Source organism: Schistocerca americana, chromosome X, assembly GCF_021461395.2.
Source record: "Schistocerca americana isolate TAMUIC-IGC-003095 chromosome X, iqSchAmer2.1, whole genome shotgun sequence".
NCBI classification, from domain to species: Eukaryota; Metazoa; Arthropoda; class Insecta; order Orthoptera; family Acrididae; genus Schistocerca; species Schistocerca americana.
The window spans coordinates 203,970,397-203,988,469 of NC_060130.1; the positions used below are offsets into that span (position 1 = coordinate 203,970,397).

Genomic DNA, 18,073 nt, shown 5'->3' on the forward strand with positions numbered 1-18,073 from the left:
CCTGCAAAGTGTATCTTCCTTCAGATGGTGCAGTACCCCTGAATGCATTGGCTGCACGGGTTCATCAACTCCCTAAACCTTTCCTACATTTGGGAGATTTTAATACTCATAACCCCTTGGGTTCACCGTGCTTACTGGTCACGTCAGAGATGTCAAAACTTTCCTGTCTCAGTTCAACCTCTGCCTCTTAAATTCGGGGGCCCCCACACATTTTTGTGGCCATTGATTCATCCCTCTGCAGCCCAGGGCTTCTCCCATCCATCCACTGGAGGGCACATGACAACTTGTGTGGTAGTGATCACTTCCCCATCTTCCTGTCACTCACCTAGCACCATTCTCCCGGATGTCTACCAAGATGGGCTTTAAACAAGGCAGACTAGGAAGCTTTCACCTCTTCTGTCACCGTTGAATCTCACTCACATGGCAAAATTGATGTGATGGTTGAGCAGGTGACTACAACAATGGTTTCTGTGGCAGAAAACGCGATCTCTCGCTCTTTAGGGTGCCCCCAGCGAAAGACAGTCCCTTGGTAGTCGCTGAAGTAATTAAGGAGCTTTGGCGAGCTCTACAGTGGCATAAGCGGCACCCATCCCTGGAGCACCTCATAGCCTTTAAATGGCTCCATGCCTGCGTTCGCCAACTTATCGAACAACAGAAGCAGGAGTGTTGGGAGAGATACGTCTCGACCATTGGGAGCCATACGTCACCTTCCCAAGTTTGGGCAAAGATCAAACGTCTTTATGGGTACCAGACCCCAACAGGTGTTCCCAATGTTAGCATAAATGATTTGTTATCTACCGATGCAAATGCAGTTGCCGAGCACTTTGCTGAGCACTATGCACAAGCCTCTGCTTCCGAGAATTACCCCCCAGCCTCTCGCACCCTCAAACAGCTGCTAGAAGGGAAAGTCCTCTCGTTCGTTACATGGCCCAGTGAATCCTATAACGCCCCATTTACTGAGTGGGAGCTCCTCAGTGCCCTCGCACATTGCCCCGACACAGCTCCTGGGCCAGATTGGATCCACAGTCAGATGATTAAACATCTCTCATCCGACTACAAGTGACATCTCCTTGTCATCTTCAACTGGATCTGGTGCGATGGCATCTTTCCATCGCAGTGGCGGGAGAGCACCATTATACTGGTGCTCAAACCTGGTAAAAACCCTCTTGTTGTGGATAGCTATCGGCCCTTCAGTCTCACCAACGTTCTTTGTAAGCTGCTGGAATGTATGGTGTGTCGGCGATTGGGTTGCATCCTGGAATCATGTGGCCTACTGGCTCCATGTCAGGGCGGCTTCCGCCAGGGTCACTCTACCACTGATAATCTTGTGTCCCCCCGAGCCTTTTCCAGATGGCAACACCTGGTTGCCGTCTTTTTTTTTATTAACAAAAAGCGTATGACTCGACCTGGGGACGACATATCCTTGCAACGACATATCCTTGCAACGACATATCCTTGCAACGACATATCCTTGCAACGACATATCCTTGCAACTACATATCCTTGCAACTACATATCCTTGCCACATTGTATGGGTTGGGTCTGAGGCTCGCTCCCGATTTTTATCCAAAATTTCCTGTCGCTTCGCACTTTCCATGTTCAAGTTGGTGCCTCCCATAGTTCCCACCCATATCCAGGAGAACGGGGTCCTGAAAGGTTCTGTATTGAGTGTATCTCTCTTTTTTAGTGCCCATTAACGGTATAGCAGCAGCTGTAGGACCATCTGTCTCACCTTCTCTGTGTGCAGATGACTTCTGCATTTCGTACTGCTCCACTAGTACTGGTGTTGCTGAGCAGCACCTACAGGGAGCCATCCACCAGGCGTAGTCATGGGCTCTAGCCCACGGTTTCCAGTTATCGGTTGCAAAGTCGTGTGTTGTGCACTTTTTTTGGCGTCGTACCGTTCATCCGGAACCAGAACTTTACCTTCATGATGGTCCACTCACTGTAGTGGAGACGTATCGTTTCTTAAGACTGGTTTTTGACACTCGATTGACTTACCTTCGTCAGCTTAAGCGGAAGTGCTGGCAGCACCTCAATGCCCTTCGCTGCCTGAGCAACACCAACTGGGGTGCAGATCGCTCTACACTGCTGCAGTTCTACAGAGCCCTTGTTCGATCTCGCCTTGACTATGGGAGTGTGATTTATGGTTCAGCGGCACCCTCAGCGTTGCGTTTTCTCGACCCACTGCACCGTTGCGGAGTTAGACTAGTGATGAGTTTTTAGGATGAGCCCGGTGACCAGCGTACTGGTGGAGGCTGGAGTCCCTCCATTGAAGATAAGATGTGCACAACTGCTTGCCAGTTATGTTGCACACATTTGTAGCTATCCTGAACATTCTAATTACCAGATTCTTTTCCCAACCATGGTGGTTCACCTCCCGCATAGGCGGCCTAGGTCAGGGCTTACGATTGCGGTGCGCATCCGCTCCTTTCTGTTTGAATTGGAGTCTTTCCTTTTACCACCTCTTCTTGAGATCCATTCATGTATGCCTCCATGGTGTAGCCCTACGCCGAAGCTTCAACTGGACCTTTTGCGTGGCCCTAAGGGCTCCGTTAACCCTGCTGCTCTCCGCTGACAGTTCCTCTAGATTCTTGAAATGTTTCACGGCTCTGAAGTGGTTTACACCGATGGCTCTACGGCTGATGGTCACATTGGCTTCACCTATGTTCACGGTGGCCATTTCGAACAGCATTCCTTACCAGATGGCTACAGTGTATTCCTTGCAGAGCTGGTAGCCATATCTCGAGCACTTGAGTACATCCGTTAATGCTCTGGCGAGTCGTTTCTCCCCTGTACTGATTCACTGAGCAGCTTACAAGATATCGACCAGTGCTGTCCCCGCCATCCTTTGGTAGCGACCATCCAGGAGTCCATCTATGCCCTGGAACGGTCCAGTCGTTCCTTGGTGTTTGAGTGGACCCCACGACACGTCGGAATCCCAGGCAATGAACATGCTGACAGGCTGGCCAAACAGGCTATGTGGAAACCGCTTCTGGGGTTTGCCCTCTCTGAAACTGACCTGGGTTCTGTCTTACACTACAAGGTTTTTCGGCTTTGGGAGGCAGAGTGGCATAACAGTATGCAGAATAAATTGCGTGCTGTTAAGGAGACTGCGAATGTGTTGAAGTCTTCCCTACTGGCTCTCTCCGGGAATCAGTTGTCCTTTGTCGACTCCACATTGGCCGTATGTGGCTCATGCATGGTTACCTCTTCCATCGCGAGGACCCACCCCAGTGTTGCTGTGGCTCCCAAATGACAGACGCTGACCTCTTGCTGGACTGCTCACTTGTAGTCACTCTGCGGCGGGCTTTTAACTTCTCCAGCACCCTACCTTCGGTGTTGGGCGACAATGCCTCAACAGCAGCTTTAGTTTTGTGTTTTATTTGTGAGGGTGGGTTTTATCATGTGATCTGAGTTTTAGTGTATGTTCTTTGTCCCTCTGTCTCCTCCACTCCAGTGCTTTTGGGATGGAGGTTTTAATGTGTTGCACCATGGCTGCCTTCTCCTTTTTATTCTCGTGATCGGTCAGCCTGCTGTGATCTGCTTTCTTGTTTTACTCTCTTCTGTTTCTTACGTCTCTGTTGCTTTCTTGCCCTCTTTTGTTCCTTTTAGTGTTCGTTGCCTTTCCTTTGTTCTTCTTGGTTTTTCCTTCTTTACGGTATTGCACTGTGCCTGTCTTTTGTTTTATTCTACCCCTTGTTTTATAGGAACAAGGGACCAATGACCATGTAGTTTGGTCCCTTACCCCTCACCCCCCATCCCCTCTCTTAAACAAACCAACCAACATGCAACACCTTGTCACCTACTCCTGGTTTCACTGTCATTTAACCACTTTCGACCTTTCCAAGCGTTCTTGTGGTAGTGGACGTCCGGTTTACAGCATGTATCATTGCTAGAATGATTTCCATTCATCCTTGCTCTGCTTATTTAGTTTTCTTACTGTGTCACATGCCTGTAAAGCCACAAGGCAGCATTCAGCTTCGTGGTGAGCAGTGTTCATGTCCTTGTACAACACAGGACACCAACCTATGTGAAGACACTCAGAAAATGACTGAAAATACCATACTCAGATGGAATTTCCAGTGAAATTTGGTGTATGTTGATGTTGTGTTGGTTGGCAGATTGGTTTAAGTAGTTTTTCAGTATTTTTTCCCTAATATATTGTCCACCCACACAGCAAGGGCCTATGAATTACAGAGATAGGTAACCCAAAATTGGTCTTAAACACATTTTGCTTGCTGACATTCCCAGCTCTCCATAGCTGAAAAAGAACTGTTACTTGATAATGCTAACTTATTAACTGTCAATTTATTTGTATTCTTTCCCCATTACCTGGCAGAATTCAGATTCGAAATCTTTTTCAAAGTTCCACTAACTACAGTTTTTTGTCTGTATTACACACTGGCCAGACTAGTCAGAGTTTTGACCACATGGAAGTGGAAAGTCTAATGCTTCACTTACCACTTAGACTTTGATTATTTATGGTGCACACAAACTCCTGAAGTACATCTGTATTCTCTCTCGGGATAACTTTGATTTGATTTGATTTAACCAGCAAGACAAAACAACATCGGCCTTAGCCCGCTGTAGCCCACACCAAAACTAAGTTGTAATAATTTAACAGTTTACCGTATGCAGCCATCCTAGGCCAGCACTCACAGTTGCAACTACCATCTCAAGTGAATGCATCATGAGGCTGGAACTGACTGACTGAATACCGACTGCAGACTAACTGACACTGACCCCGAATGGAACACTTGGTTCTTGATTGGCGGCAGATGCAACTCTGAGCGTGAAAAGCACTGACTCGCAACATTAAATTTCCAGTAACTCTCCCAGATGGGGTTATATCTGCTTCCTGTTTTTCTTACAATAAATAAATGTTTTAGGAGTGTTCTGTTTAAATTTTGATTCTGTTTTCCAATAAACACTGCTAGTACAATTTTTTAAATATATTGTGAGTATTGAACTCCACTTTCTGTCATCATTGTACCACTTAGTAACACATTGCTTCACTTAAAATTTGGTACATCTTTACCATTTTATAGCCAGAGTATGGTGCTTCTGACTTCTGAGTTATATCAATAAGGGTAAGATAGATGCCGCCTACAGAAAAATTAGAGAGATCTTTGGAGAAAAGAGAACCATATGTGTGAACATCAAGAGCTCAGATGGAAAACCAGTCCTAAGCAAAGAAGGGAAACTGAAGGGAATTAGTAGTATGTAGAGGGTCTACACAAGGGAGATGTACTTGAGGGCAGTATTATGGAAATGGAAGAGGACATAGATAAATATGAGATGGGAGATATGATACTGTGTGAAGAATTTGACAGAGCACTGAAAGACCTAAGCTGAAACAAGGCTTCAGGAATAGATAACATTCAATTAGAACTACTGATAGCATTGGAGAGTCAGCCATGACAGAACTCTTCCATCTGGTGAGCAAGATGTATGAGACAGGTGAAATACCCTCAAACTTCAAGAAGAATATAATAATTCCAATTCCAAAGAAAACAGGTGCTGATAGGTGTGAAAATTATCGAACTATCAGTTTAAGAAGTCAAGGTTGCAAAATACTAACACGCATTCTTTACAGACAAATGGAAAAACTAGTAGAAGCTGACTTCGTGGAAGATCAGTTTGGATTCCGGAGAAATGTAGGAACGCATGAGGCAATACTAACCCTACACCTTCTCATATAAGATAGTTTAAGGAAAGGCAAACCTATGTTTATAGCATGCATAGACTTAGAGAAAGCTTTTGACAATGTTGACTGGAATACTTTCTTTCCAGTTCTAAAGGTGGCAGGGGTAAAATACAGGGAGCGAAGGGCTATTTACAATTTGTACAGAAATCAGAAGGCAGTTATAAGAGGTTAGGGGTAGGAAAGGGAAGCATTGGTTGAGAAGAGAGTGAGACAGTGTTGTAGCTTATCCCTCATGTTATTCAATCTGTATAATGAGCAAGCAGTGAAGGAAACAAAAGAAAAATTCAGGAAACAAAAGAAAAATTTGGGTAGGAATTAAAATCCATGGAGAAGAAATAAAAACTTTGAGGTTTGCTGATGACATTGTAATGATGTCAGACACAGCAGAGGACTTGGAAGAGCAGTTGAACAGAAAGAACAGTGTCTTGAAAGGTGGATATAAGATGAACACCAACAAAAGCAAAACAAGGATAATGGAATGTAGTTGAATTAAATCAGGTGATGCTGAGGGAACTGGATTAGGAAATGAGACAGTTGAGCTTTGCTGTTTGGACAGCAAAATAACTGATGATGGTCAAAGAAGAGAGGAGATGTAAAATGTAGACTGACTATGGCAAGAAAAATGTTTCTGGAGGAGAGGAATGTGTTAACATCGAGTATTGATTTAGGTGTTAGGAAGTCTTTTCAGAAAGTATTTTTCTGGAGTGTAGTCAGGTATGGAAGTGAAACATGGACAATAAACTGTTTAAACAAGAAGACAATACAGGCTTTTGAAATGTGGTGCTACAGAAGAATGCTGAAGATTAGATGGTTAGATTACATAGCTAATGAGGAGGTACTGGATAGAATTGGGTAGAAGAGGAATTTGTGGCACAATGTAACTAGTAGAAGGGATTGGTTGGTAGGACATATTCTGAGGCATCAGGGGATCACCAGTTTAGTACTAGAGGGAAGTGTGGAGGGTAAAAATTGTAGAGGGAGACCAAGAGATGAAGACAGTAAACAGATTGAGAAGGATGTAGGTTGCAGTAGTTACTCGGAGATGAAGAGGCTTGCACAGGTTAGAGTAGCATGGAGAGCTGCATCAAACCAGTCCTGGACAGAAGACGACAACAGCAACAACAACAACAACAGCAACTACAACAACAACATGTAATGGTAGATAATTTGTTAAATTTTACTATATTATAGGCCAAAATTTACAGTTACGTGAAGAACCTTGAAAACTGGTAAAGGTAACACTGCAGAAACTTCCATAATATGGTTTTGTACCCAACCACGTGTACTATTAAGATCTCAGCTTTATAGCTACAAATCTCAGCATATGTATAATTTTTGTAAAGCATCAATACTTCTGAAAATTATTGATCGGATTAATTTCAAACTCTGGGTTAATTACCTTTACGTGTTTCTGAACCATTTTTATAAGAATCTGCACGATTACACATTTTCAGAATTTTTATTATGATGTTAAGCAGTCATATGGAGACAATCACAGACTGACAGTGCATGTCCTTAGCTCAGCTCCCAGTGCTACCTGGCACATATTGCTAGCTGTACAACACACTTGCTTCTCCACATCTGATTTTCAGCTAGAATAGTCGGGTTGAGTGGATACTTTAACCCTCGAGTGGGCACGCGGTTTTTCTTAAGATAAGCAGGTGCGCAGCGACTTTGTACACATGTAAAGAATAGCTGTCTTTATGTTACCAAGGTAAATTTGTATGAGCAGAATCACAGTTTAATCTTAGCTGAATTAAACAACGATAACATAAACTTACACAGTATGAGCTAATGCACTGTTTATTTAAACAACAATGAAATAAACTTTCATTTTATCACTTTGTTGCCACTGGCAGATGTTACTCCACAGTAATGGCCCACTCGCAGCAGCACAGTTGTATCTGATACCAACCAACTGCTTATTCAATTACTAATTGTCTCATAGATAAGTGCCTCATTGTAGGAGTGTGCTGCTAGCTCATAGTCTGGGTCATGTTCTTGCAGCGATCATAAATTTTTTCTCACCTAGCTCACAGTTTGTTTTTTATTACTGCTGGTCACTTGGACATATGGAACACAATTTATCACAGTGTTAGCTGAAGCAATAATGAAGAAATATGTATGGGATCGCAGTTGTGAAACAACAGTGGAATGGTGCAAATTAATTTTATTTGTGGCTGATGCACCTTATACACAGGCATTCCCACTCAAGCACACGCTCCGTCTTCAGGCCACAAGTGGCCCATCGGGACCATCCGACCGCCGTGTCATCCTTGGCTGAGGATGCGGATAGGAGGGGCGTGTGATCAGCACACCGCTCTCCAGGTTGTTATGATAGTTTTCTTTGACCGGAGCCGCTACTATTCGGTCGAGTAGCTCCTCAATTGGCATCACGAGGCTGAGTGCACCCCAAAAAATGGCAACAGCGCACGGTGGCCCGGATGGTCACCCATCCAAGTGCTGGCCATGTCCGGCACTGCTTAACTTTGGTGATTTGATGGGAAGCGGTGTATCCATTGCGGCAAGGCTGTTGCCTCACTCCCACTCAAGGGTTAAATTATTTGGGTTCTTTATTAGTGATATAATACAAATATTATTTTGGGGTATTCTGTGGTGTGTACGTTCGAAATTGTAATGTTGTTAATTTTAATGGGACTGATTATACTTTTCATTTCCTGCAGAAAGCAGTATTGGAACTTTTGTATGACCTGATTGATCTTCCTCACCCTGAATGGACCGATGAATTCAGTGTAGCCTTGGAAGCTGTGGATCCAGCAAGGCCACAAAGTGGTTGGAAGTTATCTGAAGGCTTTGTTGCTGCTGAAGGAAGAGCTGTGTTACCACATCTATCAAAAGTCAGGCAAGTCATTCTTACTGTATTGTTGTAGCTGCAACTGGTTTGTCACACTGAAGGAGTTAAATGTGGGTACAGCATATGCATTTTGGAAATATAAAAATTCTTATTAACTTCCAAAAAGCGGCTTCAACTGTATGTCACATGAATATTTAAAAAAATTGTTTAGATTTATCTAATCTCTTGCTTTCTTTCTGCTCTGCAGAGTAAAGTCGTGATTGATTATATGTAACGTAAATTAAGTCAAGAAAATTAATCAGCTATGAGGCAAAATTGCTGACTAGTACTTACGTTAAGGATGCAAAATGTAAAATGCCACCAATAGACACACATAAAAGTAAAAGCAAAAGGGATGTGATACCCAGCTTTCAGAACTAATAGTGCAGTCAATGGAGAGGACAGTGGGACAAGTTGGGGAAGGTTAAAAAGAAAGGGAAGATCACTCAGATCCGAGAATGAGAGAGACCCACCTGTAGTGAGGACAAGAGTAGAAAGCCTTGGATTCAGTTGTCCACCATTGCTTATTTGACAAAATACGTGCTTGCAGAATGTCTAGACAGGTACGTGATATTATTGAAGGCTTTTATGGGAGAGTCCTCAGTGTCCCATTAATTTAGGGACCTGAAAATGTAGCACCTATTTTTTGCAAAATTAACATCTGTGTTTGGTAAAATTAGCATCATTTTTTATTTATTTATTTTTTAAATTTTTATTTTTATTTTATTTTTTGTAAATGATTAGCCTCAAACCTGTTAGAATTGAGATACTTGCCTTTCAGCATAACAGGTTTACTTTTTGCGGAGTTACCTGCACATCTGCATGCAGCATGTCCTAATGTACACTGAAGAGCCAAAGAAACTGGTACACCTACCTAATGTCATGTAGGGCCCCTCCAGAGCATGCAGAAGTGCCACAACACGACATGGCGCGAACTCGTCTAATGTCTGAAATAGTGCTGGAGGGAACTGACACCATGAATCCTGCAGGGCTGACCATATATCTGATGATTACCAGTGATGACCTTTAAAGATTCATAGCAAAGTGTCATGTCCAAAGCACTGTTCCTAACAAACACTTGTACAGTACTATGTGGTGCGATGTACTCATATAGCGTATCCAATGTTATGTGAGAACATTTTGTTGCATTTACTGATTCTAGCAATTTCACAACAGCAGGAAATGACTAGCATTCTTCTGCAGCTGACACTCCAAAAAGGACAACAAAAACACAGTGTCACATTCTGTCTGTGGTTTCATCTTACAGGATGTTTGTCTTTCTTGTAGCTACAGCATCAGTGGTTAATTTCTTGTAATCAAAAGAAATTTCTAGGAATGGAGGAAAATTATTATGTAACACACAAGATTCAGTAGCCACCAATCAATCATCACTGTTTCAATAGGGTATTTGACTGTTTCCTGGAAATTGTCTTAAATGATTAATTATGTCATTTTATGCCCCTAGCATGCTTTTATTCCTCTTGAATTCTTTTATAAAAACATAAATCAAATTCAAATAATTCAAAATCCCACTAAAATGCTCCATCTGAGTCACGTGCCACATGTGACATCACTGGCTAGCTTGCTGCTCCTACTGTAATAATGCTAATTCACAGTGATGTCTTGTTTTGGAAAATGGGTTGCAAATGTTGTGTAGTACTGAACTATACAAATACATCTATAAAAACTCCTGGCACCACATTGACGCACAAGTCACTAACTTAATTAGAAACGTGTTGCACTTTCAAGTTAACATTAACTTATCTCCAAGATATGCTCTCCCATTGTTACAGTGAAGGATCGTGTTGTTCAACGAAATTAAACACCTAGTGGAAATTGCTTTTCCATCTACACCTCAATTATTCAGTGGCTCAGTTGTTAGAATGATAGACCATCAAATTTAATAAGATGATGTCCATAGATTGCTGGTTTGAATCTAACCTGAAAGAATATTTTATGTGCAAAACGACTCTACAGTCATCTCATTTAAAAACCAAATCATAATTACAAAACTTTATCACACTGATCAGAAAATGAATATTATTGTGTTTTCCTTGGTGTCTACATGTGCTTATATTTGCAATTGCTGTTCACACACGTCGCATTCAGAAAGATATTTTGTAGTTAATGTGACAACACCCTTTTTACTTTATTAGAAATAATGTTCTTGTCTTTGTACTGTCTAGCTAGGATCCTTACTATTTAAACTTTTGCAGTTACATCATGTCACATAAAGGTGAAGTAAGTGTGCTTCAGATGCTAATGTTAGTTTACGCTCACAAAAATCGTGGCCTTTGCATTTGTGTCACTTGCATGTTGTACATGCTTTGTATCTTTCCCTATAACCTCATCGTCCTACACCTCGTTGTACTTTGGCGTATGGTGATGCCTTCACTACTAGCAATGCTTTCCAAAAAAGTGAATTGTTTGTTCACAAAGTAAATTCATTTATCCTCTGTTGTCCATTTCTCAGACTAAGACTAATGTGAAACTATATATAATACATCCCACAGTTGAAACAGCTGCTGCAATCCGTTCTTGCTAACATTATTTTCGTATTTTGTGTAACACGTTTAAAAATATATGACACTTACAGGATTCAAACATGTGACCCCTTTATCTGCATTCAGATGCGCTGTCCATTGTGCCACTGAATGCCTGCACAAAACAGTAGTCTCTCTGTTGAGTGTTATGTACAGAGGAAATCAGCACTAACTTTTGCCAAGAATAATTTTATTGTGCTTTCGTTCGGAGCTCATAACAATCTAGTTATAATATACATACCTATTTGCAAAAGTTCTACAATTCTTTAGTTTTGAGCGATTTTAATGATGTTGCAGGGAGCAGCGAAAAGAATGTCCGTTACTGCACACATCTCTGCTGTAAATGGGTGGAGCATAAGCGCATCAACTTTCACAAGGCTTCCACTATCAGTGTTCACAAAATTCCTTTCTGTTGTTACTTAAATGTTGTAATTGCATTTTCCATCACTAAACAGCTAAACTGTTTGCAGAAAAAAATGTAAAAACCTCGTAACATCAGCTAATGCTCTTATAACACACATATAGCTTTGTCATACTCCTAGTCTGCAATGTCACCAGAGCATCAGCCAACAAGAGAGCGTTTTCATTCACATAACCCGATCTTGATATTTAATGATTTTTTTGGTTTTAATTGTGTAAAAATAACAAATATTTTGTGAGAATATTGACCATAACTGCTATTTAAATGTTATAATCAGTAAGAATAACAACAATCTGAACCATATTTTTAACATAAGAAAATAGCCTGTTCAGCTAGAAGTTACTTTGAGCTGCAAGGTTATTTTAGGTCTGATTTTTTACAATTTCATTTTATCCACAGTAAAACAAGCTTACAATGATAAAAATTAATGGGTTCATTATATCCGACGGTCATGATTTTATTTAATTTGTGCGAGACATGTTATGCCAAATAATTCCAATCATCAGATGCTTTTTCTCTCTGTATTGTGATATCTTACTTGTGATGCTTGCTATGTATGACCTACTGCATAATTGTGAAGATTGTAATGTAGTGTGAACATGAAAATTTTACCATTACTGATGTATCTTGTCATATAGCTAGTGTCAATGTGAAAGTAATAAGACTTGTAAAACATTGAAGTGAACTGTGTAAGTTATGAGTTGCATATGAGTTTCTGCATAAGAGAATATTCAAAATTTTGTTAGCACAGTTACTTTTCTATTGATCAGTATATATAGGACAACATACATCATCATTTTTGTGTGTTTACATTTCAGTGAAGTCACAGTTACACTGTAGCAACTTACACATGTCACATTAAACATCACACATAAAACCTCATAATATAGTAATAAATCACACTTCACAGTGTACCATCAAATTTTTGTATAGACTATGTCTTGTGTACATCAATTTGTCAAGAGTACAATTCGGCATTTTGTTGTGCACTATGAAACTAATTTCCATGGATGTGTGAGCACATGGAACAGGAAATCCATTTGTGGACTAGGTTTGGGGGTAGTGCCTGCTTGTGAAGGCCACCATGAGACGTTCAGCACAAAAAAAGAAAAAGTCTAGTTTTGTGAGTAGGGCTTAAATAATAATTTTTTCATTAATGTTAACACTAATCATGTCTACATATCCTGTAAATTGACTCGTTCCACATCATTTCGATAAAAGAATTGTTTAAATGATCTATGGAACATTTAACTAACTAACTAACTGTCTAACTTACTGGGTGAAGGAATTGCCATCACCACAGATATGCCATCCATGGGTGGCCGGGCTAAATGGGAGAGATCTTCTGGTGTGGAATGGGTGACAGTTGTCAAAATAAAGATACAGTTGGTACTTAGTGGGCTAGATATGGACAGAGGTGTGGATAAAGCCATCAGAGAAGGGGATGTTGATGTTCAAGAAGGTGGCATATTGGGCTGAGGAGGACCAGATGAAGCAGATGGGAGAGGTGATGTTGAGGCTGTTGAGAGGAATGAGGCTAGGGAGTCTTGGCCCTTGGTTCAGATCATGACGGTATATTCAGTAAACCTGAACTAGGCAAGGGATTTGGTATTTTAGGAGGCCTGGAACGTTTCCTCTAGATGGCCCATAAAGAGATCGGTGTGGGATGGTGCCATGTGGTTGCTCATGGATGTTCCGCAAAGTTGTTTTTATACCCTCCTCTCAAAGGAGAGAGGATGTAATTGGTTAGATGTATAAGGAATGAGATAGTGGGTTTGGAGTTGGAGGAATGGTGGGAGAGATAGTGATGGGTCATTAAAGGATTCATCCATAAATTAGCAAAACTTTCATTCTTTTTTGTGTGCCTGTCAACAACTTAATGTCTCTACTATTCAGTGAGTGGCCACCCTTAATCCTAAATTATTCTGCCACAACTTTCCTTACCATATTTATATCTCCTAGTGGCTCCCTTCAATCTCAGATCTCATGTCACCAGTTATTTGTTACTGTCCCACAATTCACATCTGCTTTGTCTCTCCCACATTGTCTGTCCATATCTTTCCCTTTGTTTTCCTTCTCAAGTTTGTTACATTCACACATCAGTGGCCCTGGCCAGTGTGGTTGTGAATGACTTTTGTGACAGCCAGAAGCACCAGTCACTACCACTTCTGAATCTATCTCTCCCATCACCTCAGTATTCCCCAGCTCACCAACCTTCGACATGCTTCTCAAAATTCATAAACCTGACAATCCTGGGCACCCCATTGTAGCTGGTTACTCTACTCCTGCTGAAAGAATTTTGTCTCTTATCAACCAGCACCTCCAGCCAATTACCTGTAGCCTATCCTCTCATATCAGATGTACAAACCCATTCCTCCACTGACTATTGACCATCCCCATCACATTACCAAGTGGATCCCTGCTTGTCACTTTAATGCTGCCTCCCTGTAGACCAACATCTCTTGTTCCCATGGCCTTGATGCCATTGACCACTGTCCTGACCCAAACTCCACTACCTTATTCGTAATACATCTAACCAGTTTCATGCTCACACACAACTACTTACCTTTTGAGGGGAAGATATATAAACAAATCTGTGGCATGGCCATGGGCACCAATGCCAGTCTGCTTACGGGCCATCTAGAGGAAACCTTCCTAGCCTCCAAAGCCTCAAACTCATTGTCTGGTTCAGATTCATTGATGATATCTTCTTAATCTGAATGCAGGACAAAGACACCCTTCCTCATTCCTCCACAATCTTCTCAGCAATCTGCTTCAGCTGGTTCTCTTCAGCCCAACATGCTATCTTCCTGGATCTGCATCATGACAGCTGTCACTCGTTCCACAACAAAAAATTGTTCCAATTTAGCCTGGCCCCATGTGGATGACTTCTCTGGAGTGATGAGAATTCCCTTGTGCAGTATACTGAAGGTCTAACAAGGCCTTCACAGACATGCAGTATCCCCAAACCTAATCCACAAACAGTTTCCTTGCTCCATATCCTTACACCCTTCGAATCCTTCCACCATACTCAAGAACCAGCTGCAATGGAGCACTCCACTCATCGATACCTGATTCAACCACCAAGCCAGCACATCCTACTCAAGTCCTTTCACAGGCTTATTCTATCCTATGAGAGGCAAGGCCACCTATGAAATCGGCCATGTCATATACCAGCTCTTCTGAAATTTCTGCGCAGCTTTATATGTGGGTATGACCACCAACCAGCTGTCCACCAGAATGAATGGCCACTGCCACACTGTGGTCAAGAGCAGAGATGACCACCCAATGGCAGAACACACTGCTGAGCACAACTTGTTTGAGTTGAATGGCTGATTCACAACCCATACCATCTGGATCCTTTTCCTCCAGCATCAGCTTTTCTGAGCTACACAGATAAGAGCTTTCCTTCCCCTGTCCTGACCCTTCATCCCAATCCATGCCCCCACATCATCGTCATCATGCACTGCATGAGCTCATTGGCTCTAGTGCCCATGTGTCACATTCCTATCCTGTGCACTTGCTGCCACTCCCTCCCACATCTCTGTTCAACACATTTGCTCTCTCCCTCTGAGCCATCAACTACACTTTCCCAACCCCTCCTCTCACTTCCGATTATTTCTCCTTCTATCCTCCCCACCCAACAAAATCCCACTCACCCCAGTCTGCCTGCAAAACTACAGTCCTCGTATTGGTGGTTCAACTGGCACAACACTGTAGCTGCACAGTTGTGTGTGTGTGTGTGTGTGTGTGTGTGTGGGGGGGGGGGGGGGGGGGGGGGGGGGAGGGAGGGGGGGGTTAACAGTAGCGAAAAGCTAGCAAAGCATTTCTTTCTTTTTGTGTGCCTGTCGACGACTCAACATCTCCACTATTCGATGATTCGCCCCCTTTACTACTAAATTATTTACATTCTGTCAGAACTTTTGTTACCATAGTTCTTAATCTAGAGTTATGTTTCCCATTAGATGAAAAATAAATATACACGTTATCTGTGCAGAAATGAAACTACCAATAGGATATAAAAGGTGAATATATTTTGACCTGTATTTGTATGTAAATCATTAAAAGGTCTAATTTTTTCCTCTTTGTTCATTTCAGGCCAAACCTTTCTGAAGTACACATGGCTCTGCTGATGTACATATTTGTAGAAACAGGCCTTCTGGAGGCTATTGTTGAAGTTATTGTTACTTCAGATCTTTATATATCTGTTCGTGCTACTATGCTCCTAGGTAAGTAAATAAAATTTTCTGGCAATAAGAGAGACAGAAATTAAGACTCTCTGTATGCTTGAAAAATTCATTCTTTACTTTTTATATATCTCTTTGCTTCTGTTATATACAGATTCCAGACCATTATCCATAAAATTGACATCCAATTTTAAATTCATCTATCTCAGATGAATTTTGGTTGAAACCAGTTTAGGCTTGTCGTTACTCATGGTATTCTTACATTTGATCTTTGCATGTATGTTTTCTCCATGTTTAGTTGCATATCGTAGCAGTGTTCTACTTGACTAATGTTTCTGTACTAGCCTCTTTTCTTTACAAGACATGCACTTGAGAGGAGTTTACCCAAGTGTTTGGCAGTGTTGTTACCTTTATTTGTACACACTTGTTTTTCCAGGCTTGTATTTTATCCTCAAATCAATTTTTAGAGAGACTGACATCAACAAACACACATGTGGGCAACCGGAAAAAAAGTTTAAATACTGCAATAACTATATGGGCTTTTTTAATGGCATTCTGCAATAACTATATATGGGATTTTTTAATGGCATTCTTATATTGTGATGTTCAGACAAGTGACTTAATTGATAATGTTGTATTTTGGTAATGTAATTAATCATTAAAATCTGGAAACTGATCATGTAACAGATACTGCAATTGCACACTCCATTTTATTCACATTCGAGGTGGCACATTATTAGGACACTGTACTCACATCCAGGAGGAAGATGGTTCAAACCAGCGTTCGACCATCCTGATTTAGTTTTCCGTGATTTCCCTAAATTGCTACAGGCAAATGCCGGGATGGTTCCTTTGAAGGGGGACAGTTGACTCACTTCCCTTACTTCTCTAATCCAATGGGACCGATGACCTCGCTGTTTGGTCCCCTCCCCTCAACTAACCGACCAACCAACATTATCTTGATTGCATACAGTATAACATGTACAGTTCTTCATTAATCAATGTTTGAAGTGTATTCACTTGTCATGCTGGCTGCACTAAGGAGTTGTGAGAGATAAACGAAAGTTGGTAGGCATGTTTCTGTATATGAAAAATGACGTCTCTTCAGATTTCACATCAGTCGCATAACAATGGTGCTGGTAGCACCCCTATGAGGATGCAAATCAGGTTTGCTTTAAATACGCATTGTAATGAAACTTCCTCGCAGATTAAAACTGTGTGCCCGACCGAGACTCAAACTCGGGACCTTTGCCTTTCGCGGGCAAGTGCTCTACCAACTGAGCTACTGAAGCACAACTCACACCCAGTACTCACAGCTTTACTTCTGCCAGTACCTCGTCTCCTACCTTCCAAACTTCACAGAAGCTCTCCTGCGAACCTTGCAGAACTAGCACTCCTGAAAGAAAGGATATTGCGGAGACATGGCTTAGCCACAGCCTGGGGGATGTTTCCAGAATGAGACTTTCACTCTGCAGTGGAGTGTGCGCTGATATGAAACTTCCTGGCAGATTAAAACTGGAAACATCCCCCAGGCTGTGGCTAAGCAATGTCTCCGCAATATCCTTTCTTTCAGGAGTGCTAGTTCTGCAAGTTTCGCAGGAGAGCTTCTGTAAAGTTTGGAAGGTAGGAGACGAGGTACTGGCAGAAGTAAAGCTGTAAGTACCGGGCGTGAGTCGTGCTTCGGTAGCCCAGTTGGTAGAGCACTTGCCCGCGAAAGGCAAAGGTCCCGAGTTCGAGTCTCGGTCGGGCACACAGTTTTAATCTGCCAGGAAGTTTCATATCAGCGCACACTCCGCTGCAGAGTGAAAGTCTCATTCTGGACGCATTGTAATATTTGTGAGCTTTAGTTACCTTTGAGATTGGATGTAGTTAGTTGATGTTAGTCAAAAATGACTTTAAAGCAACAATGACACCATTATCAAAACTTCACTTAGTTTGAATGAGGTCGTGTAATAGGTCTGTGGGAAGCTGGATGTTCCTTCTGCGATATTGCAGGAAGACTTGGCAGGAACATAGCCACTGTACATGTTTGCTGGATGTGGTGGTCACAGGAAGGTATGGCAGCAAGAAGACGGGCTCCAGATAGCCACATGGTTCTACAGAGAGGGACGATTGTCATGTTCAACATGTGGCTGTGGTGCATCGTACTGTGGTCTGCAGGAGCAATTGAGCAGAAGTTGGCACCTCAGTGACAGAACAAACTGTTAGAAATCTGTTACTTCAAGGAAAGCTTCGAGCCAGATGCCTTGTAGTGTGCATTCCACTGGTCCCAAACCACTGCCTTTAGCGACTTCAGTGGTGTGAGACGAGAGCTCATTGGAGGGTGGAGTGGAGGTCTGATGTGTTTTCTCTTGAAAG

At 42.0% G+C, this 18,073-nt stretch overlaps 1 protein-coding gene across 2 annotated transcripts in view; it reads left to right on the plus strand.

The window, feature by feature from the left end:
- Window positions 1–18,073, plus strand: part of LOC124554923 (rapamycin-insensitive companion of mTOR) — a 265,312-nt gene that overhangs the window by 69,083 nt on the left and 178,156 nt on the right. For both annotated transcript variants that reach the window (XM_047128612.1, XM_047128613.1), the window contains exons 8-9: window positions 8,395–8,573; window positions 15,627–15,757. In XM_047128612.1, coding sequence (XP_046984568.1) covers window positions 8,395–8,573; window positions 15,627–15,757 — 310 coding nt within the window. The remainder of the gene's footprint in view (window positions 1–8,394; window positions 8,574–15,626; window positions 15,758–18,073) is intronic.